This window comes from Struthio camelus, chromosome 3 (genome assembly GCF_040807025.1).
Source record: "Struthio camelus isolate bStrCam1 chromosome 3, bStrCam1.hap1, whole genome shotgun sequence".
NCBI lineage: Eukaryota > Metazoa > Chordata > Aves > Struthioniformes > Struthionidae > Struthio > Struthio camelus.
Genome location: NC_090944.1, coordinates 58,690,614 through 58,714,006, shown reverse-complemented (window position 1 = coordinate 58,714,006; position 23,393 = coordinate 58,690,614). Strand labels below are relative to the sequence as shown.

The 23,393-nt window shown below is 39.4% G+C and overlaps 1 protein-coding gene across 4 annotated transcripts in view; it reads left to right on the top strand.

Annotated features, from left to right (window-relative positions):
• Positions 1 to 23,393, top strand: part of RTN4IP1 (reticulon 4 interacting protein 1) — a 25,867-nt gene extending 2,474 nt beyond the window's left edge. For 2 of the 4 annotated variants that reach the window (XM_068937942.1, XM_009676920.2), the window contains exons 2-9: positions 216 to 367; positions 1,186 to 1,254; positions 1,502 to 1,626; positions 7,113 to 7,161; positions 8,731 to 8,867; positions 10,996 to 11,179; positions 12,568 to 12,660; positions 23,260 to 23,393. In XM_068937942.1, the coding sequence (XP_068794043.1) occupies positions 242 to 367; positions 1,186 to 1,254; positions 1,502 to 1,626; positions 7,113 to 7,161; positions 8,731 to 8,867; positions 10,996 to 11,179; positions 12,568 to 12,660; positions 23,260 to 23,376 (900 nt within the window). In that variant the 5' untranslated portion in view covers positions 216 to 241 and the 3' untranslated portion in view covers positions 23,377 to 23,393. Of the gene's footprint in view, positions 1 to 215; positions 368 to 1,185; positions 1,255 to 1,501; positions 1,627 to 7,112; positions 7,162 to 8,730; positions 8,868 to 10,995; positions 11,180 to 12,567; positions 12,661 to 14,836; positions 14,979 to 22,495; positions 22,653 to 23,259 lie in introns of those variants that run through there. The other 2 variants (XM_009676921.2, XM_009676923.2) reach the window with 2 other exon arrangements.

Here is a 23,393-nt window from a genome sequence, read left to right as displayed (position 1 = left end):
AGAAGAAATAGGTCAGAGTTAAAATTTGAGTTTTTTGTAAAATCTGTAAAAATATAAAATATTCCACTTTTTGGGCCTGCTTAAGCTACTATCAAAATGAAGAATATTTTGAAAACTAGATACATCAGGTGCAGACAGTGCTTTCTAATTGGAATTTTCTAGTTCTTAAATGAAAACGCAATAAGACATGTTATGATTAATTTCATGTTTTGTAGGTGGTTATGGTGCCACTGCATTGAATATGAAGCGGGATCCCCTGAAACTGAATAGTGTGGAGAATGAATTTCCACTAACGCTTGGTCGAGATGTGTCTGGTGTAGTTATGGAATGTGGACTAAGTGTGTCTTATTTCAAACCTGGAGATGAGGTGATATAACTAATCTCTTTTTTCCTAAAAAAGCATAGTTAAAATATAGCATGACCTGTTCAGGTTTCATTTCCCTCTTAAGTTGTTGTTGTTGTTGTTGTTCTCCTGTGATTTTGCACACGAAGAGTATTGTGCAGAAAGTCTTTGGAATGCTTTCTTCTCTACCTTCTTTCTCTTTAAAAAAACAAAACAAAACAACAACAAAAAAAAAAAAAACAAAAACCATCCCACCTTTTCCCAAACTTGCTTCGACAAGTTGCCTAACTTCTTAAATTTTTGGTCCATTTTAGTGGCAGAAAGAGGGGAATTTATTTATAACTACGCAAACTCAAGATGCTGCTTCATTTTGACTGAAGATAGAATTCTAACTGGAAGAGGGATTTTTTTTATTTTTTTTTTTGCCTTGGGTTACTTAAGTAGTAATAGTAGGAACTCTGGCATAGCTGGAGAATGACTTTTCAACTCCCACATAAATCCTGGTATGATTTGCTTTCAACTACTTAGTGCCAGTATAGCAAATTTTTTTTTTTTTCTCCCCTTCCCCAATCTGGGCTTTCCTTCTGTGAAAGTAATTTCCTTTTTTAAGGAATATATATACTGTGCACAGTGTGGTACAGCTTATGCAGCTCAGCAGTCCTTCATTTAGTTATTCTTCTCATGCTTTTTGTTTAAAGAGTAAGGTAAACTATTATCTGATAAGCAATAGTGAAGACTTTGCAAACTGGGAGAAAGTTTCTTTCATAAAGAAAACTTGTCTCTGTATCTACAATGTTGTGCAAAGTAACAAAAATTGATAGTTGCTTTCCCTTTGTTTTTAGGTATGGGCAGCAATTCCTCCATGGAAACAAGGCACTTTGTCAGAGTTTGTTGTAGCTAGTGGAAATGAGGTAAACCTTCAAAAATATAGCCAAGAGACAAAACTTAAAATTGTTAATATTTACATTATTTTTCTTCTGTGCCTAAGTAACTAATTCTTAGTGCTTAGACTGATTTACAATCTTTTGCTAATTGTGGATAATCAAGATAAGTTGGAAATGTGGAGTACATGATCTGCAAATCAATAAAGCTTGTCTAAGTATTTCAGTGGTACATAGGATCTGCTCTGTGACTTGGATACAATTGGTCTTATTTCAGGTGTCTTTTAAGCCCAAGTGTCTCAGTCACACGGAAGCTGCTTCCTTACCATACGTAGGTCTCACAGCATGGTCTGCAGTTAACAATGTTGGAGGACTGAATGACAAAAATTGTGGTGGGAAAAGGTAAGTAACTAGTTTTGGTGTTAAAGCTTAGTGTTCCATTTTTATATTGATTAGCAAATTATAAGGCACATCTGACAGTGATGAAGACTGTAATATTAAAAAAGGTCAGCTGGCCTAAAGGTGCTGAGTTCAATCTATACAACTAACGAGAGAGGCTCCTTTAGAAGGAGATTCAGACCAGGAGCCTGACTGAAGTGTTCTAGCCGCTTGCTGATGAGCAAGCTTCCTCTGCTGACTATACTGCAAATGTAGCGGTAGTGCCCCTAGGAATTTATAGGGACTTTATCTTGCTGCATGCTAGGCCATTTATCCAAATATATTCTCTCTTTGAGTTATCTTGTGTCCTCTCATCCACAGAGATGTGGTTCACTCAGTTGCTCTGTTCTGGCATGCCCTGGGACATTTGGATCAGACTGGTCGTCCGTGTTTTTAGGAAAAAGGAGAAGATGATGGGGTCTCATTTGGCGTGTGGGACAGAACTTTGGTGGAGTCAGAAAGGCAGAAGAGAAGGGGAAAACATGCAAGACTAGCAGCCAAAACAAATAGAAAAAGTGGCTTTATTATCAGCCTGTTAATCTGATAGTGGCAGGTGAAGGACAGGAGGAGGAAAAAATGTATTGAAAGATTGGACCATTTTTCAGGTGGACCATTTTTCACCTGATAATTGAAATTTGCCGTTATTTTGGCCTTTAGGTGCTTATGTAAATAGATAGCAAAATGTTGAGAATGGAAAGAAGGCTAAAATAAAAAATACTGGAATTGAAAAATAATCATTAAAACTACTACACTGCACCAAAAGTTTAGATCATGAAATAAGGTTGGGCACTAGGAATCTGCTTGTCTGACCTCTTCTTATCTTGGGGTTAGTGTTCCAGCGCAACACATTGTGAAGGACGCTAGATTTATTGCAAGTCTTCATCCGCATCTTTAAAAGATACTTAAGTGAATGGTTTTTAGTATGCCACAGTAAATTCCATCAGGGAAAATGTAAAGCAAATGTTTGTTCTGCAGATTAAAAAATATTTTGAGAAAATAAATTGCAAGACTTCCTTGAAGTTTATGTGCAGCTCGTGATAACATCCTAGATTTACCATCTCTTTTTTTCTTAAGTGTTCACACTGTGTTTTGCTGTCTTAACTTTCCCATATAAATATAATTAACCTAAAGATATGTTGATGGGCTAACCTTTTCCTAAAGTGTCTTTACAATGTTCACATAAGTGTTCAACTTTTTAAAAGTAAGATGTAAACTGCATTTATATTTAACATTTACTTTTATGTTCCCAACAAATATTTAATTACTCTATCAGCAAAAAACATTTTCATATATTTAAAAATTTATGATGTTTCCCCATCTTGAAGGTTTAGGTTTCAAAACCAACAGAGAATGGCTTATGTGAGGTGCTTTTTTAGTGAAAAAAAATCTTGGAGAAAATGGAAAAAATACATATATTCATGCATTTTTATATATATATATGTAACACTAAAGTGTCTCTGCAAAAGTACATTTTATGAACTTTACGTTACTATTTCAAGACAATAATTTCATAGGGTAAGAATGTACATAGTGTTTTTTAATTTCTTGAAATAGTTTAACATGTCTGATTGGCAAGAAGGTACCCATATATGTGATTTTATGTTGGTCTTTTTGTCTCCTGTAGGTGTATGTATATAGCTATGTAGAAGGGTGTATATACACACAAGAGTGTGTCTTATTTTGAAAGAGCATCTGTATTCCTTGATGAAAACTACTTCACTGATACTCTATTGCAGTGTTAAGACATCTTAGAAACAGCGAGATTTTTCCATTGGTGTGTATTGTTTTCTTTGCCTCTTTAAGGTGGAAGGGTGGGCTAACCAGAAATATTCTTAGTCCAATACCTGACTATATTCTGATCTGACAATAGTCTCTACTGCATTTGCACTTACTTTCACAGATACTATTTTTGCGAGTTTCATGACCCCATGGTTACCTGAAGCGTATTCAAATTGTTCATGATGTCTCCTGCTTCGCTACAGCTCTAGTCATTTCTTAACTTTTATCCTGTATCACTGTAATGTGTATTCTTTCACAAGCTAAAAGTGAATGTTCTTGTTATCCAAAATGTTCATAATGACTCTACAGTTCTGAAGTTCTCTGTGGATAACACTTGGAGGGCTTCTCATATTTGTGAGGGTCCTCTTTCACTGGAAGGATGCGCTCCTTCAAAAATAACTCTCTTAAATGTCTTACTGGGTTCACAAAAAGCATGATAAAAAAAAAAAATCTGACAGTTTGAAAAGTTCTTGAAAACTTTTACATTAATACTAAGTAAAAAAACTTAGTATACCAGAATACCAGGAGGAAATATATTAGGATTCTGTTACTGTAAGTTATTAAACTTCCCTTGGTTTATGCTGTTAAAATGAAAAGTTGAATGATGCAATACCGCAAGAAAATATTTTCAAAAAGTCTGTGCTTTGTTTCATTGTTTCATCTGTTGAGAAGAAAAAAGTGAGTGTAGGGTATAACAGTTCTTGATAGGATAAAAGCTTCTTGATATAACAAGAAGAAATACCCAAGAAGACGTTGTTGATGTAATCAAGTAGAGTTTGGCAGGTACATCTCTTGCTGTTAAACCTTTGCTTTATTTATGCACATGTGGTTGAGCCACTGAAAGTTGTGTTAATTGAGTGTAGACAATTCTAGCCTGCATTGCCCTGCTCCCCCAGCCTTGTTTCTCATTGTTGAGCACAGCTGAAACAGGTCCTGGTTCTCCGATGCCGTTTTCTGGCCGTGCCATAGTTCAGAGCAGGGTCCAGAGAGAAGTGCTAAGCTCGTAGATCCCATGGTATACTCATCAGGAGAGATCTGCTGATTCTGTGCTCATTTGAACCACTAGAGCATCATATGGGACTTAGTGAATGCTGAGGATGGAAAAGTTCAAATAAATATTGGTAGATACTTACTTGAATTATGTTCCTCCACCAGAAGGGAGCAAAGCTTATGGTAGGCGAGATGAACGTGTCTTTGTTCTTCTGGGAGAACTTTTTCCTCTTGGGTCTCTGGCCAGGTCAGATAACTCGTTAGTTTGTTCCTGGGTCCTGGTCCACTTGTGCACGTGCTTGTATGTTAGTTCACTCTCAGAGTTCGCCTTTGCAGTGACTCAGGTAGTTCCTCGGAGATCATTTTCTCCTGCCTATGTTCTCCTTAGGCAATACAAACAAAGCTGTGCCTGATTTGGCACTTTACACCCTCTGTGTTCCTTCAATACCATTCTAACAGGTCCTGCACCTTCAAACACTTCCCCACTTCTTTACCTTACGCCAAACAGCATGCGTTGTGTCCCCAGCGTTATAAAAACGCTGATGTGTTGAGCTGTGGCCCACAAGCCTCCTGTAATTACAAAGACTTTGAGCTGAAAGAAACAAGAACAGCCAAGCAAATGTGTAACAGCCACTGCAGCACTGCAGGCAGCCCAGGGCAAGGGCTGTGTAGGCAGGGATGAGGGCAGTCTCCTACAGGTGAACTGGAAGCATTGTGGGCTCGAGTCGAGAGTCATGCACGGGTCACTTGGCCTGGAGGGCGGCAGATGGCTCTGTGGTGTAGCTGCCTTTAAGAGTGTAAACGTAGTTTCTCTCTGAAGCAAAGAGCTTTTTTCGACTCAGATTATATGGAGAAAGCTTTAGTAAGAGGAAATTTTGGTAGAAAATAGCCCATGTAGCATAGGAACACAACTAATCCAGAACGTATTTCTCCCTCAAGAATCTCGAGGGCTTTTATTGAGGGAGGGGAAATAAAAAGCAGTTGTAACCAAGCAGCTCCCCAAAACCGAAAGTGTTCCATAAATCACTGAGCAAAATGTACATTTTCAGACTACAGCTTTCTCCAGTATTTAAGCAAGAAGGAAAACTGGGAAGACTGTTTGACAAGGAATTTGCTGTTTTTGTAGTAATGGAATGTAATGGAATTTCACCTTTTGTAGGGATTTAGTTGTGACCGTCCTTTGTAAGGATAAAGATGGTCTCAACCCAGTATTGTGAGTGTAGGATACTGTAGTGCTTTTTGTAGGATAATAAAATCTAAATATAAATGTTGCTTTAGCCGCCTTTCGTTAAAAGTATGATTCTGAGTATAAGTGCATTTTAGCAGACGGAACAGTGGCAGGCACTGAGATTTGAAATTCTCAATCTGAATTTTGCGGTTTAAATCAGTGAAATAGGAGGGAGCAGAATCTAATCTATTACAAAAGAGAAAACATTTTAAAATGGATACTGTGACCAAAGCCGAGCCTCTTAAGTTACTTCAGAGTTTTTGTAAACTGAGACTGTACAGTACGCATTGGCGCTTTGGACAAGCAGTTTCCTGCAACACCCAGCACAGTGAGATTTAAAACAGGAACACCACCTGCTTTTGAAAATACTGAAATTTTGTTGGAAAACTGAAGTTCTGAGCAACATGGGGCTCCACAGTCCAATGCCAAGACTGACCTGGAATTAGCAAATGGGTCCAAGCTTGTCAGGTTGTTTGTAGCTTCAGTTGCAAGACTTTCTTACTACTGTCCTTCCTGAAGTCTAGCTATTTATTAAAAATATCTAGATGAAGCTTTTGAATAGTGATTGGACTGTAGGAGGTAAGGTTCTCACACCACTAAAGTTGTATTCATTTTGATTAAATTAGGATAGTGTGTTCCATAAGTCACTGTGAGTTGTTTATTTCACACAGTTAAGAGGAACTCTCTAATAATTAGGTAGTGGACTCCTTTATTTTCTTGCTTGTTTACCGATTCCCACAACCTGGGATTTTACAGGGTCATTTTTGAAAGCTATGAAGCTAAAAAAAATTCTACTGCCTTTTTCCTAAAGAAAGGGACAGATACCTTATTTTAATAAACTTATTTATGGTGAGGCTTCTCTGCTACTTGTCTGTCTTTCAGATAGATATAGCATGATATGGGAAAATTATGTTTCGTATATTCTGCAGTTCCTGCTCTCTCTAAATACTGTGAAACTAAACCACTTTTTATCTTGGATAATACCAGTTTGTGTTAAATGTTGATGAACTTGATTTTTCCTCTGGGAAATATGACAGGGCAATGCCGGTGGAGTCTGGTGGGCGGAGAGACTCTTATCTGATTTGTCCCAACCTAAGCAATTCTGCTTGGGAAAGTATGGACTCCTGACCGGGCTTTTTGGTGATAAGTGTTACTGCCTGACAGCTCCACTGGCTGGATAAAGCGGAAAGCACATAGGAATAAGTCTCTTTGGGCTGAGATAATGGTCTTGGCACAGGAAATAAGATCAGCAATGTTGCGCATAAGATGAGCAATTAATTACCAGGTGTCTGAAGAGTTAACCACTAAGTCATTGTGAATGGCAAGTATAATCTTTTGCTTAAAGCAATTTGATGTCTGAGATGTATAAGAAGCATTAGAATATAAAATGGGATTGACTTCCTATTCAGTTTATTTAAATAGCTATTTAATAAATTTTAATTTTCTCTTACAGAGTATTAATATTAGGAGCTTCAGGAGGAGTTGGTACGTTTGCTGTACAGGTAATATACTGTGGCATGCCCAAGATGTGCCTTCATCACATGTTGAAATTATTCAACATGAACAAAATTTGATGGAAGGGAACTGAGGGAAAGGATAGTTAAATACAAGATACTGAATAATCTGCCAGAGCTCCAAAAGTGAAATATTTTGAGTTTGTTCCTTTCCATACTTATGTTTTACTGGCTTAAGGTAGGAAGCGGGGAGCTTCAGAAAAGGGTGTTGTGAGTGTACGTAGCAAAAGATCACATTTCATAGTTTGGGTGCAGCAAATTTGTAACTTGTATATCTTGAAATATGTAGCCTGTTTTCATTCTCTTTCAGTCCCCTTTCACAGCTCAGCTCCATAAATCTGAAAAGAACTTAGTGTGCAAGTAGAAAATCTGGTGGAAAAAGTAGATGATCGCAGTTTCAATTTTCTCTCATATGTTAATATCTGTAGCTGGTGGTGATGGTCAAAGGATGTAAGATGTACAAGTGTAGTGTGTATAAGCTGTAAATTAATTTCCTTTGCTGTCTTTCCTCTGCTGTCCTTTTGTCTTTCTTCATTCTAGTAGCTCTAAACTTTGGCTAGTCAACGTATTCTTTTGTTGAACCATTAATTGTGAAATGTCCTCTTTTCATGCTTTCATGTAATACGGGGGGATTTGGATGCTAATCAATGTCTTCTCATGCTACAACATCTTTCTCCTCACAATATGAAAAAAATGTGCAAGTTGGATGATTACATCACTGTTTTCCATTTTACTAGACTATAAACGTAATGGTCTTAAGAGGATCACAGGAGAATTTTTAGTGGTATGCCACTGTTTGCCTGAGCCATGATAAAGCAGGTGGCTAAATGATACCAATAAAAAGGCTGAGCCAGGTATTGACTCATTGCGATTTCTACCTGCAATTAAACTGAGTAAACCAAATGAATTAATTCATCTAGAGTAAATGTCAAAAAATACTGTGAAGGAAAAATGAGATTACAGAAGAGAGAAATAACTAGCAGGAATCCTTTACTTTGCTGTAGCTTTATGTACTAGAAGATATCTCTCATTCACCATATGGAGGATATCAGGTTTATTTTCTTCTTTTTTGTATTCCTTTTATTAATAATTAAGTTATTTACAGTGAAATACTTAAGGAGCTGATAGCAATTCAAAATATTTTAATCCCTAGGATGGTTAAATCTGGTGACAGTTTTGTAGATTGTCAGCTAACCAAGAGCTACTGTCCATGTTATCAAATTCAGAAGGCAAACTGAGACTTTTGTTTGAAGTTCTATTTATCCTGAGACCTGATATCTATAAGTGTTGTTTTTAAAAAAAAAAAAAAAACACAAAACTTAAACACACCAACTTCTCCCCCCAACCCCACTCCTTAAATATTGATCTTCTAGCCATGGTTTGTTTATGGGATATGTGACATCTTGTGTTGGAACACAGTTTTCCCAATCCCTACTAAAGGTGCTTATTTATTATAAAAATATAAGGAGATTTTTGGCTTGTAAAGGTGTTTTATTTTACTAAATTGTAAACCTTGGGTTATTGATTTTTTTTTTCTTTTTTGGTGCTTGTTTTTAGCTAGTGAAAGCCTGGGGTGCTCATGTTACAGCAGTTTGTTCTAATGACGCCATCATTCTGATGAAAAAGCTTGGAGTGGATGATGTGATTGATTACAAATCTGGAAATTTGGAAGAGCGACTTAAAACGTTACCTTTGTAAGTGTTTGTGGTGTTTAATACTGAGATGAAGGACTTGGCAGTCAGTCCTTTTGCCTTTTGATTACTTGACTCCGGTCAGGCTCTGTTTTTTGTTTTTCCCCATTTGAAAGCCTTACTTTCTAAAGTAAGTTCATCCAAGCACTTTTAACGTAATTTGCCAAGTGAGCATCCCAAGCACAGGTTTCATTGCAAGATTAAGTCAGTTAATCAGGTTTGTGGAAGCAAGCTCACACTTTTACATGCAGTTCTTCAGTGACTGATTTGAACAGTTCTGTCAGCTTCCATCCAAGGATTTTAGAGTGCTTGTAAAGCATGGCTTAATTAAAATCTCAGGAATCCTGTGTGAGGTTAGTAAATAATAAAATTCATCTCTTGGAAGGAAGAACTGTGTCCTGAAGCAGTTAAGTGGCTTGCCCAAGGTCCTTTAGCCAGTGTACAACACAGCTGGGAGTAAATTTCTCTTCTGTGACACTGAGTATGGCTGACTCTGATAGCTAATCATATTATATCTCGTCGTAGCAGTTTAAATTTAAAGTAGCTTGGGGGATTCTCCCTAGAACTGAAATTCTTTTTGCTTCTGTGACTTTTCTGTATGTTTAAACTTGGTCTACTGTGACTTGTATTTGCATATGGTATTTGCATTATTTTTTTTAGCTAGATTGAGTTAGCTTTTTGAGAGAGAAGGACACTGTTTAATTAATAAAAGAATCTTACTGATGCTGTGCTAAGCAGGCGTGCCCTTTAACTACAGTGCAATTGTTAGCTGAGCTGAGATCAATTATTGGCTGAGGGTATTGGCTGTGTCTGTACAGGCAGGCTATGCAGCAATTAACTTACCAATTTGCAAGCAGCGCTAAATCTGCCTTTGTGCTATTCAGCACCTTAAATGATAAACACCCGTTTTAGCAAGAGACAGTTTGAGGAGCTATCCCAGCACTGTCTTAGGGTACAGTTTTATGACCTAGCTAATCAATCTGTCAAGTAGCTACTAGCAGGAGGGATGGTCCTACTTCCCTCTTCGCAGTTGTACTGACTTTCTTCAGACCCCACGCTGAGCTAGTTTTTTTCTGGAGCATTAGTTTTCTATTTTAATTTCTCTTTTGGTGGCAGCTAGCTGTTAGGCTGACTGAATTGTAACATGAAATTGCACTGCTGGAAGAGGTGCAGGAAAACTATCTTCTGAGAGATAAGAACTCTTTGGCATAGTTTGCATAAAGTATTTTCCCTCTTATTTGTAGGTTATTGAGATGAGACCCATGTATATATTGCTGTTTGGAGATTGCTGGAAATTTACAGGTGTTTGAGAATAAACTGTGCATCTAACAGAATAGATGCATTGCTCTCAGTTGCCCCCTTCAGCCTTGGCAGATTCACATGCTGCGATAATGAAAAGGAACGCTAAAACGGCTGCTTGTTGCCAGAGGCTACGCAGATCCATTCCATGGAGAGGAGATTTTGGACTCTTTGCATTGTTATGTTCTACTTTGCTTAGGTAGATGAGGAAGAGTAAAAGAGCTCCAAAACAAATAGGAAGATCAAAAAAGGCCTTTAAAAGCGAAGCTGGGAATTTAGGTTGCAGAAAAGTTGGGATAGGTAGAGGTTGGTAGAATACTTTATGTAAGTTTGACCTCTGGGACTGACTTTCATGAGAACAAAGCATGAAGAGGAGATGTTCCTAATCAGGGCATGAGTCCTGACTACTTTACATGCACATAGCATATTAGTAAAATGTCTAGGACTGGATCTCAAGACAGTCTCAGTAGCCTTAGTGGGAGCAGTGAGGAGATGGAGCTCTAGAAATCTTTCAACAAATTATAGAATGTACCTGTGCATCTAACTCAGCTTTTTGGAGTTTAAGAGCAGTTTAAGTTATCCAGGTAGCTTGTGTCTGCTGTGCAGTGAATGAGCAATAACCTGTTAATTTAGCTGCCTTTGTAGAGTGAGGCTGGGGTTTAGTTGAAGGTCTTCAGACTTTCTTTCTACTTCCTTGCAGGCGGATTATTTTAATCCATTGCAGTGACAAGTAGAAATGTAAACTACAGCCAGTTTCTAAAATAGATTAGCTTAATAATGATCTGTTTTTCCCATACAGTGATTTTTAAGCCTGTTCTTTACATGTCTGCAGATTTGATTTCATCTTAGATAACGTTGGTGGATCCACTGAGAAGTGGGCTCTAGATCTCCTAAGGAAATGGTCAGGAGCAACATATGTTACCTTAGTAACACCTTTCTTAATCAATATGGACAGACTTGGAGTGGCTGATGGCATGCTACGAACGGGAGTCACTATTGGTTCCAAAACTGTAAAGGTATTTGACAGAATCCTGTAAATTTTACTTTTTATGCAGTACCTTGTGGCTTTTTTTGTGGCTTAGATGCTAATCGTGTGGCTCGTCTAGAGGCTTCTATCTTATTTTCCTCGTACATCATTAAGCATACTTCAGATGCATTTTTATTGTTTCCTTCTTTCTTTCTCAGAAGAAATATATTGGGGTGGTGCTGATTAGTATATGTGATAGTTTGGGGTGTTTGGAAGTTTTGATTCCTCATTGTGCTTTTCAGTGTGGCCTTTTCCATATGGCATCCTAGTGAGTCCTGCTGACAGCTAGTGTTTTAGTGTAAGCAGAGCAAATTCCTGCCTCACTGAATTCAGGGTAATTTTGCTACTTGCTTCAGGCTGCTCAGGGTTTCTTTCAAAACACTGTGACATGACTGATTCTCTTCATCCTATTCCAGCACCGGAGAGTAATAAAAGTGGTTGAGGGTGGATAAAAAGTCTTTCATCTTTCATGTTCATATGCCTGGATGGCAGTACTGATTTTTTTTTTTGTTTTTTGTTTTTTTGTTCTACTAAGTGGCGTTTGAAACATTCTCGCAGTGGCCAGAACAGTGAGACTTCTTGGAACTTTTCTTTGTCTTCTCTCAACATGTGTACTTGCTCTCCAAATGAATGCTCTTTAAGCAGCTGCCGTGATATTCCTGCAATGGCATGGCTGAGTGAGATTTTTGAGTCCCATGCTAATACTTTCAAATGAAAGCTCAAAACCAAAACAAAACGAAGCCTGGAAATAAATCATGTAATTGTATTTTTCAGTGCAACAGTTTGCATGTTTCCATGATGAGAAGCATTGTATGCCATGCATTAAATGTCAGTTGCGTTTGAAAAATCAAGGCTCTTATTCCTATAATGACTTTCTCGGAGGAGGTGCCATTGACTTGTGCTTGTGAAATCTTCCTAAAATGCTTTTCACGTGAGCTCCCAACTGTCATCAGATGGTGATGGCTGGCAGATGTGATAGTGGAAAATTTAATCAGTGACACTCAGGTGGAAAGTTCTAAATGTCACATTGCTAGGCTTATTCAGCCCTCTCCGTGAATGTGTATAAACATATGGCTTTGCACCGTTTCTCTCTTACATAAGAAATAATGCTATTTCTAGCTGCAGAGACAAGGTCGTTGTTTTTCTCAACTAGCTGACTTGTGCAATTAGGCACAAAATTCACCCTGATCCTATTGTGGTAATACAACACCCCTGTCTGTACATTTAATCCACATGCTTAGGTGACATTTTTTTCAGACACTAGTGAATAATTTCCATGTTTTTTGCTTAAATACTTCTCTGGTGTTTCTGTCATTACTTTTAGTTCCTGTTTCAGCTTTCTCTCTTTTTAATATATCTGTGATCTTTTTCTTGCAGCATCTATGTAAAGGAGTTCATTATCGGTGGGCGTTTTTTATGCCAAGTGGCCCATGTTTGGATGAAATAGCAGAACTGGTTGATTCTGGAAAGGTATGTCAGTAATGGTTATTTGAGGTTTTCGTGCTGGAAGATGTGCTGCTTTGACTGTAAAATGTTATAATTCACAATTAAGGAATAAAATGTTATGAGATTCAGAGTGAGGAGAAAAAGTTGAGAATTGTCTTGCTCCAGTTTTGCCATCTTGCTCTAAGTTTTGGCCTTTGATGTGGTATTTAGGTGTTGATAGTCCTTAAAAACATTCTGCCTTCTCGCTCCCTGCCCTACCTCTTTTTAAAAATCAAGCTAAGTTATGAGGGGAAAAAAATGGCCGGTGCTTGTTTTTTGTGCCAATAGGAATCATTTAGCATCAGTTCTGATGTTGAAAATAATGTGTTTTTAGAGGCCTAGTATGGTTCATTTGGTCAGAGTGAACATGACTGTATTCTTGCATATGCAAAATTCCCTAGCCTGGATGATCAGGAGTCCTGTGCATAATGTACACAGAAGGAGGATGTTCAGGTTATTGCAGGTCATGGATGATCTGCATTGGCAGAGTGGTGAAGGGAAACTTGCATTTCATTATTTCACTGCTTGGGAGTATAGTGTTTGTGCTAATTTCGCACTTATCAGTGACTTGAAATACTGTGAGCGTTTGTAAGCTTTTGAGACACTCCATGACTTTCTCCCAAAGTCCACTACTCAAAGAGGCAAGTGTGCCATTGCTTTTCTGATCTTTTCAGGTTTGAGCTTGTTATAAAATATCTCTGAGAGAGCGTGCAATTGGTTGTTCATTTAGTGGAGTATGTAGTGCTGTAGGTCCTGGCAGTGTTCTCTTTTGGAAGATTTCATATTGACAGAATCCCCAGAACAGAGAATGTGGACAATTGCTGTTAATCTTTGTTTATTCTGTCTTAAGTAGAGGAGGAAAGCAGAGTTTGTCCTGACTGCTGCTAATTCTAGTATGTGAATTATCAGGCCTTCTTTGTGATCAAAATCTGTGCGCATTTAGAAAAGTTTAGATTGTTCCAAGCCAGTTTGAGTGTTCATCTCCTCCTTCTCTCTGCACCAAGTTCCACAGTTTGGGGAAAGTAAATAAATTTCTGTCATGATTGAAGCCTGATTACTTGTATTTGCCTCCTCAGTGCTGCTGACCAGGGTAAATTTCTTTCCAAATTCAGTCATTCCTACCTTGCGTTGTCACCTTGGTGCTGCTGACACAGCCAATGGAAAGTCTGTGTTCCCTAAAAAGTTACCTACTCCATAAAGAGAGACCATCGCACCAAAGAAGCAGTGGCGAAGAGCGTTCCTGGCTACAGCTTTATACCGCTCTGCTTGGCACTATGTCCAGCGCTTTAGGCTCTATCCGCGGTCTAGAAAGAGACCCTAGAAAAAGCTTCTCATCTTGTGGTCTCGTTCAGTCACACTTTAGTCCATTACAATTGACTAAGAAACAGAAATGTCCTTGTCTTTGTGCTTACCATTTGTCCTGATGCTTAGCCAGTCACAACTTGTTTTGTGTTCTGCTCCTACTTTGTATGCAAAACAGAAATATGCCCGTGAAAGCCTCTTGGGAAACATCTGTTTATGCAATAGCGATAGAGCCGAATCGGTATTCATTTGCCCAGTAATCTGGGCAGGTGAATTGTAATGCCATTTAAAATGTACGTCATATATACATGAATGTCCTGATGTTCCTTTTGTTGCAAGATGATCGTGAGAATAAAGATGTTTGCTTAGTCTTCTATTCTGTACCTGGAAAAACAGGTCATAATGTCAGACTGTTTATCTGTATAGTCACTATTCTAGCAGTATTTTACTCTATTCTGTAAAATGCTGTAAGCACCTATGCTAACAAAAGTATTGTATAAGACCCAGATGTGTTAAATTTAGATGAATGTTAATAGAGTATGCCTTTTATTGTGCAGATATAGGAGTTCTCTTAATGGACAGATCATATATGTTCAGAAGAGTGGGTATGTGGAAAAAGGACAGAGGAGAGCTACCGGAGGAGGTCCATCATTATTTTCCATAATTAAGTGATGAATAATTGTTGATGCTTGAATTAGTGCAATAAATGAGAAGTTAAAAACAAAGTGAGTTAGACTGGGGAAGCTAGCGAAGTGTGCTCATGTAGTTGAACTTCTCAGTTTTCAGTGAATACAGTTTTGAGTAACTCAGATGTAGTTATTTTGAAATTTCAGTGAATTGTCTGTTCTTCCCGTTACAGACATCTTAATTTTGGGATTGTGTGAGATGTGACTATGACAGCAATTGGGGAGCTGCTGGAAAAGAGAGAGAGCGCCGTTTTTCAGGAAAGTCATGAGGGGGGGGATTCTCTGTTGTGATCAGTGGGATAAACTTATAAAAGAGGGTAATTAAAAAGAGCTAATGGTTTAAAGAGATGCTGTTACATAAAGTGAAGCTTTGAAGAGCATGTCCCTGAAGCAGATACAGATTATATTGATTTGACAGCGTTTTTTTTTTTTTTCTTCTAGTCCTTTTGCAAAAACACAGATCTTTGGTTCTAACGTGTTCCAACGTGTTCCATAATTTTCCTTTGCAAAAGCAGTAATGGCAGGTGACAGATAAGCAAAAAGGTCATTTTGTTTAAAGATACTTGGTTTTCACACAGATGAGTTTTGCAGCAAGGAAATCTATTTTTTAAACAGATTCCTTTTTATGCAGGGCTGTCTTTTTTAATGGGGTGGAGAAGGAAGGGATTTGAGGGGCTGGTATGGCACGGAGGAAGGAGAATCATTTTCCTTTTTTAACTTCCTGCACGTTAACACAAATCTGGGGATTGTAAAAAAAACAGTGCTGTTTTCCTCCCATGAGCTGTTTTCCCTGTCTTGCTGCTGAGCATCTTGCTAAGAGACTGAAGGGCTTAGAGTCTGCTGGAACAGCAGTGGGCAAGGAGAAAAACAAATATTTCCTTGTCACATCTTAGAGATACTGGTTATTTTCTAAACTGCTGTGATGTCCCTGCTGCAGGTTGCACTCGGCCAGTTAATTACTAGCCTGTAAGGGTTGGTTTAACTTGGGCTCCATCAAATTAGCTGATGAAGTGCATGTCAGAAGCTAGGGATCTCTTTCCGTGGCAGAACACTCCTTATGAATTATAAGGTTCTAATCGAAAGACAACTAAAATCAATAGAGCCTTTGGTTCAGGACATAAATTTGCTTCAGCCAGCAGACTGCCAGCATCATCACTGGCCGCTGCTGCCGGGTTAAACCGAAAGGCTCATCGGAGACTAGTTTGATGTACTTGTGATTAAGTGTTGTGAACCTAACTGACAAGACTGACAGTCTTGGTTTTTTGCTTCTTGCTTAATGCTTAACTTTTTGTTTCTTACTAATGATGTGCTGCTTGGTCCTTGGTGGAAAATACACCAAGTTATACATGCTGTGTAGGTTTGTAGAAAACCTGTGACTTGTAATTGAGCACTTTGCCTATTATAAAGCCTAGTGGAGGAAGGCAGCTCTCCCCTTTACTATACTAATGAGTTTCTTGAGCCTACGTATGTCGTATGTTATTGCTAGACTGTTAGGGTGTGGGTTAATGTGCAGCCCAAAAGAAATTTGAAATTCTCATTTTAATTAGGTGCCTTTTAATTGTGCTGTAAGCATATGCGCGCAGTATTTCTGCTGGCTTCTCTCCTTCAGAGAAAAGTTGCATCAGATGGGCTGCCAAGTGAAAGTTGATTTCACAGAAGGAGGGCTAAGGCAAGAAGTGAAGTCTGTGCTCGTGAAATTAATAGATCATTCTGTGTTGTTTCTCCTTTCTAGGTATATGTTACAGCACATAGACATACAAGAGAAGCAATTGCGTGCCTATATTAATGTAATTTTGTTAGTAGTATCAGTTATACTTTTTGCCGAAGACACTATAGATGCTTTGGACTTAGAGGCCTACTTTTGTGGATTGGAAGACAGGACATGCTCACTGTTCATTGGCTCTGCTCTCATCTTCCTGTATGGTGCTGTACAAATCGCATAATCTTTCTGTACCCTGATTTCTCTGTCTGCTAATGAAGGCTAATGTCACTTATCCATCTTTGGATGCTGTCCTCTGAGATTTCCTGTTAAAATGTAGAATGTAATTGTTTTCTACTGCTAGTCTTTACTGTGCAGGAAGCAAATAACACAAATGAATATGGTCATCTCCTTTGACATTACTTGGGTTTTGAGCTGTTTGGACGGCCATGATTTAAAATGGCTTGCCTTTGTTTTGCTAGCATAGGTTATCAAAGCTTCTTGACTGTGTATTCTGACCCATGTGTACCGGTTGCTTTCCCCTTACCTTGTTACAGTTCTGTAAGTAACTTTTTCCTTGGCCTTTTGTGCCCAATTGTTGGAGATTTCTCTGATCTGTGTAATATGAATATCAAACAGCTCACATAATATATTGAGCCCTTGAATATTCTGCAAATATGGCATCTGTAGATATGGCTCTCGCTGCAGAAATTCCAGTCTTTACCCCTGTGGCTGTGCCTTTGCAAGTTCTTAAAAATCTGAGGTATCTGTTTTATCCTCCCTGCCTATAAAAGAAGTAAGGATTCTAGACTTAGATATCCGAGTTGATTAAAGATCAGTCATTCTCCCCACTCCATTTAGTCCCTTGCCCTGCTTTAGATGGCTGTACTTTTCATGCAGAATTGAAAAGCTTACACCTCTACACCTCAGTTTTTCTTCTTTCCCTTTCCTTTCCTTCTCTCTCTCTTTCTCTCTTTCTCTCTCTCTCTCTCTCTCTCTTGTTTTGTGCTTTCTTGTTGCAGTGCTTTTGCTTGCCAGGTTGGTTGGCTAGAGCCCAGAGATACTGATCAAGGAGAAGTTACTAAGCGCTCTGTTCAGACCTATCTCTTTTAAAAGGAGCCTCTATCTACATCTCATTATGGCCACCAAAAAAAAACATTTTTTGTTTTTTAATTAAAACACATTTGCTCCTCTTCTTTCAAATGATGTAGCTTGCTCATGGTCTTAGTGAAAGTGCTGTGTGACTACATTATAAAATGCCTGTGAAAACTAATGGAAATCTTGCATACCGTGAAGAGATAGGGTTTAGTTTGAATATGTAAGTTCCCGTAAACCATGGTGAGATCTGGAAAAATTTCAGCAGGTACTAGGCATTTAATCAAATGCATTGCTTCAGCTTGATGCTACTGCATGTTCTGTGGAAAGTCAGTACTAGTGTTCTGAGCTCTAGTCTCCTAGTGTAGGTGGGAACTATGTGCAAACAATTACAGCACAACAGTGAAGTGTGGAGTCAATGAAACAGCTCATCCGAGTTTAATTTGCTGAGACCTGAGGAGATGCAGGTCACGCAGGATTTTTTTTGGGGGGGAGGAGTGGGGGAATATCAGTAAACCTAGCAAGAAGGAAAGCATATATATGAAGTAGAACTGTCCTAAAGACTGTTCTGTCTTGTTTATATGGTAGTGTTGCCCCAGTTAGGTTTAACTACCAGCTCCAGCATAAGTAGCAGGACAGCTGCCATGAACACGACCGCTGGAGGATTCCAAAAGAGATGGTTGCTCTTTCCTCTGGTTAATAGGTTTTTTTTTTTTTTTTTTTTTTTTTTTTTTTTTAGCATGGTTCAGCAGGTAACTAAATCCAGGACTTTTTTCCCCCACTTCTACTGATTTAAGCTTGACTAGCCTGGTACACACTACACTTCTGGGCTGGTTCCAGTTTCTTACTACTCTTCACTGTACTGTTGATGTTGTAGCCAGGGACAACTAATGAACTAGAAATTTTAAAGCCCCCTATGCCCTCTGAACCATAGCCAGTCTAACTGGGATTTGCCTCTTAATAATTGTAGATGATACTCATATGTTACTGTGGACTGTTGTTGCGTGCTTGCTATTAAAGAATGTACCTTGGCTTAAAAAATGAACAAACAAAAAAACCCTGGTAATACAGTTGTTTGTAGGAGAACTGTGGGAACAGATCCCAGTACTCCTGCCTTCCATTCCGGTGTCTTAACCACTGCACCATTCCCCTTACTTGTGTATTTGATTGTTTTTTATTTGTTAGGCACTTCCAGAGTAAGAGTTACTTGAGTTGTGGGCCAGAAATATCAAGTACGTGGTCTCCTTGATGTGTTCTTGGAAAAACGTGCACATTCTCTGAAATATAACTTCATCTAAATATAGTACCCTGCAGTTGCAAAGCTACCCGCAGAACATGTGGCCAGAGCCAGCCATTCCAGAGGACAGGAACTTCCCTTAATCTTTGTCTTCCATGAGTGTTGACTGTAAAACCTACTGATAGCAGTATGAAGCTCAGCACACATTGTTGCATACCATTTTAAGGGAAGGGAAGGATGAAGAAAGGGGTGGGATTAACACCTGAGGAGTGCGGGACTTGAATGCAGCAGGAAGGGAGATGCTCAGCTAAAGGAGAGAAATGGCAGGAGCAGCGGTGTCCCAAAGATGAGCTTTTTTCCGTGAGATGACTATAAAGTGCTGTACAAATAACTAAATGTTTAGTTACAGGAAAGAGGCTGTTCTTTGTAACAACCGCTGTGCAGACCTCTGGTTTTCATCAAAGGGAGACTCGCTGAAGGTCAGAGTATCAAGTTCTGCATTTGTACCTTGGCTCACGCAGCACAGTCGGGCATGGTGCTTGGTCATTCCTGGAGGAGGAGAGCCTCTATCTTCTGCTTGGTTAGCCAAAATGGCAGACTAGTCTTTTCCATTAAAAAAGGCCTCAAAAGGATTTTGAGATCTGTCTGAGCAAGTTTCTGCTCTCACTGTGTGGACGTGCAAGTACCCTTTTCCAAAGCGTGCGTGCAAGTGATGACCAGACTTGCAGCGGAGACATAACTAGCATGTGTACTGAGAGGCAGCAGCTGGCAGGGAGGCACTCTGCAAAGCACAGCTGCCCTGCAGTTTTGACACAGCCATCCTTTACAAACACTGGGAAGAGCCAATGCACTGTCACTGCCCTTGGAGCAAGGGTAATTGTTTCTGTTCCTTCTTGAGCTAAGCCTGTGAGTTTGGGTCTTCTCTCTTCTCCCAAGAACGCTGAGGCTCTAGCTCTCCCCTAGTGGCAGGAAGCAGCTCCAAACTAACTGGAACAACATGCTAATAGGAGGGTCAAAGCCGCCTTCATTCCCTTCATGTTTTTCCTCTCCCTTACCCGCCTAATAAATTCAAACCAGGACCTTGCTAGCACAGAAATGGAAACCTCCAAGGGAGGGCTTGAATTTGCCAATAGTGGGAGAAGCGTGTTCCTGCTGACCAGTCTACTCCTGCCTGCCTCTGTTCACAGCCTGCTGCATTCAGAGCAGGACTGGCTGTGGATATCACTTCAGTGCTCTCTGTAGTGATAGCCTTAATCAGCATCAGCAATTACTCTTTTTTATTTTTCCCAACACATGAGTTCATTTTGAGAGACCTGAGATTCATTTCTATAGTATGTTCTGTGTTGGAGAGAATGAAGAGGAAGAAAATATCTTTCAGCCCCCATCTGTTTTCAGATAAACATTTCAATGCGGGCGCGTATAATCCTTTCTCTCCCAGACTTTAGTTTAATCCCTTTCCCTGTACAAATAGGTGTCCTCTGGCAAGGAACTGATGTGTGGCTGTAAACAGGCAGTGTTTTTATTATCCAGTTAATCTCCGTTTATTATCACACATTCAACAAACAGCAGACGCTCCCCTACTTGTTTGTCTGTTCACAGGAAGAAATTTTACCCTAGTCAGTGGATTGTGGCAAAGGCTGAGTGAATCACTGTGCTGCGACATGGTCAGCCCTTTCAGGGTTATTCAAACAATGGGACTGATCAGCCAGCCAGATAAAATGTTTAATGCTCTAGATTGTCAGGATCATCAATTTAGTATTCACGTCTCTCTGTAGCATTGCCTAAAGCCAGTGTTAAACTGGAACTAGGGGTTACATCAGCGTAGCAGATGAGCTTTGAGGGTTTGGTTGTTGCAATACACATGGCGTTTTGAACTGTTAAACTGAATGCAGGCTGCCTCTGAATCTGTTTCACCACTTTCCAAATGTGATGCTTTGAACTTTGCGTAATAGGCTGAGGACGTAATATGTGTAGCTCTGTCAGTGTTATAAGCTGCACCCTATGATAAATGAAGGCAGCAGGATACCGAAGTGTAGTAGTCTTCTTTTTCACCTTTTCTCAATTACTGCTCACGTCTGAAATTACCTTTTGCCTTTCCCTGGAGTCGCTTGTGCTTCCCAATCCCAGGCTGCTGAACTGCTTTCTTCCCCTAACACCTCCCTCTCCTACCAGCTGCTTGCCCTGCTAGGGTCATCTGTGTGCATGTTCCAGTAGGCCGAGTTTCTGTATGCCTGTTTTCTCAACTGAAGCAAAGATTTGTATGCAACTGCTGTTAATAACTACTTGTTCAAGTACTGCACTTGTGCTTGGTTCAACGAGGTTACTGAATTTTCCTGTTTTTTTCCAAGCGTCTGCTATTAAAGCAATGGTGGGTCTTCCTGAAAAGTCACTGCTGATCGGCAGCACGTTCCTCTTGCTGTTAGTCACAGCAGCTGCAGTTTACTCAAATGCTCAGTTTACCCAAAAGACATTACCTCATTCAGTGCTTTTGTTACCCTGGGTCCACGGCCATGACTTTGCCGATGCCAGAGACAGCATTTCCATTCTGCGCTGGGTGCTGGCCAGGCATGCTTTTTGCCTTGACCTTGGCCATTTCTGCCCTGCGTTTCTTCCCCAGTTGAGCAGCAGAAAGTGTTGCACAGCATCCTTCTGGCTTCTCTGATACTTGTTACTCACTTTGCTAGAGGTCTGTCTATAGAGATAGGGGGAGAAGAAATTACCCGGCCTTGTGCCCTGAAGCATGGCATGTTTGAGGTACTTAGTGAATATGTATTTGCACAATTGCTTTCTCAGTGAATCAGATGCTAATTCTAACCTTTTTGTTGAAGGAGTTAAAATCAGAACTGAGTTATGTAATGTAAAATTTCACACTACTGCTAGGCTTGCCTTGAAAGAATAAAATGCACACTCCTAGTGACGGGATTAGGAGATACTGCAGTGTATCAGGAACAGTCTGATTACTGATGTCTTGTATTATCACATAACCAAACATTACAATTATCCTAGTGCAATGACTGGGCTTTAAGATAGCGTACTGCATATGAGTAATGAGAAAATGAACAAAGACGAGAAAAATGTGTCCATGTGAGGGTTGACAGCCATTAGATTGCATTTGTTGAGCTGCTGTGGCAGGTGTTAGGTTGTCAGAGTCCTGATTGGAAAACGGGCATATATGGAAAAACTTGATAGTGCTGCATAGTCACCTTCTAAGCAGCGTGCCTGAAAACATACCCCTGCCCTCTGGTAAAAGTAAAGCTTTTAAAAGAAGGCCCTGTCATTGAAGTTGGCAACTTATTTTTATTCCTGTCCTATTTAAAGCAACGCACGTCCTAGCAGGAGAGGGCAATTACCAGTTCTGAAGTATTCCACAAGACAGTGTGTGCTAGCATCTGAGGGGGGAAAACCCTGAAGATATTTTCAGTAACACAATTAACAAAAGACGACTTCTAGCTGAGTAGTGTTTGGGTCTTTGTTATTTATTTAAAGTCTGATCACTGTAAGGGCTAGCTGCAGACTCATCTAGTGTTAATGTTAGTTTTTTTTTTTTTTTCCTTCCCTGATAAGAGCATTAAGATCAGTCCAGGGATGCAAGAGTAAGCACTGAATTGATATTAGGGGGCCTATGGTAGGAGACCCACCTCAGGATAGGGTTTTTGGAGGAGTTGGGCATATAGATCGTTTGGCCTCCAGAAGGATGGCTCAGAACTTGATGCTGGAGAAGGTGACTTCTTTTGGACCAGCAGTGACAAGTATTTTTTTTCAGAAGCAAATAAATAGTTTTGGTTTTTTCTGTCTCCATAGGTGTACTGTGATGTCTAAAAGAAAATGCTAGTAGGACGTTCTGGCTCCTGAGTTAGCAATGGGAATGGTGGACAGGGTGGTTTCACCTTCATTATTAGAGATGACACTGAAGCAGTCCAGAAGGCTACTCTACAAAATTAATGTCAAAATACCAATTGATGCAAGCTGGGCTTAATGATCTATATATATTGGAATACACAGTGGTTGAGTTTTCAAGTGTCTAAATGATTCAGCAACAAACGCCAGTGGGTTTTTTGTACTTCATTTGCAGCCAAGTCTTTTAAAGGTACCGAGACATATATTGATGCAGAGGGGCACTAGATTCATAGGTATCTTTAAAACATCTGACCCTTTGAAAATTCTTGTGTAACATGAAAACGAGTTTGGAAATGTGACAAATATTCACCTTTTTTCTCAGTATATCATTTTGGACAACATAAAGTCTGTCAGCTTTTAACAGACTTTCAGGGTTACAACCTTGCACGGCAATTCTGTTAGGGGCCCAGGTTAGGGCTCTTAACTGTGCTAGAAGAGATTTTTCAGAATTTGGGCAGACAGCAGCAAAACTTTCTCCTACGTGCAGAGGTAGCCTTGGGAAAGAGGTAAAAGCTAAGGACTACAAGCAGTTTGGCAAACCTTGCCTTAAATATTTTCAAAACTGCATAAAGGAAGGGGGGAGGTTTTTAAGTGTGAAGGTGGTAAGAGTGCTCATGATCTGCTAAATCATTTTATTCCTAACATAGTGACGCTTCTTTATTCTGTAGATCCAACCAGTTATCGATCAAGTCTTCTCTTTTGCTGATGTTCCAAAGGCCTTTCTGAAATTGGAAGGAGGACATGCACGTGGAAAAACAGTGATTGATGTCATTAATAAAAAATAAAGGTGTCTCTAATCATC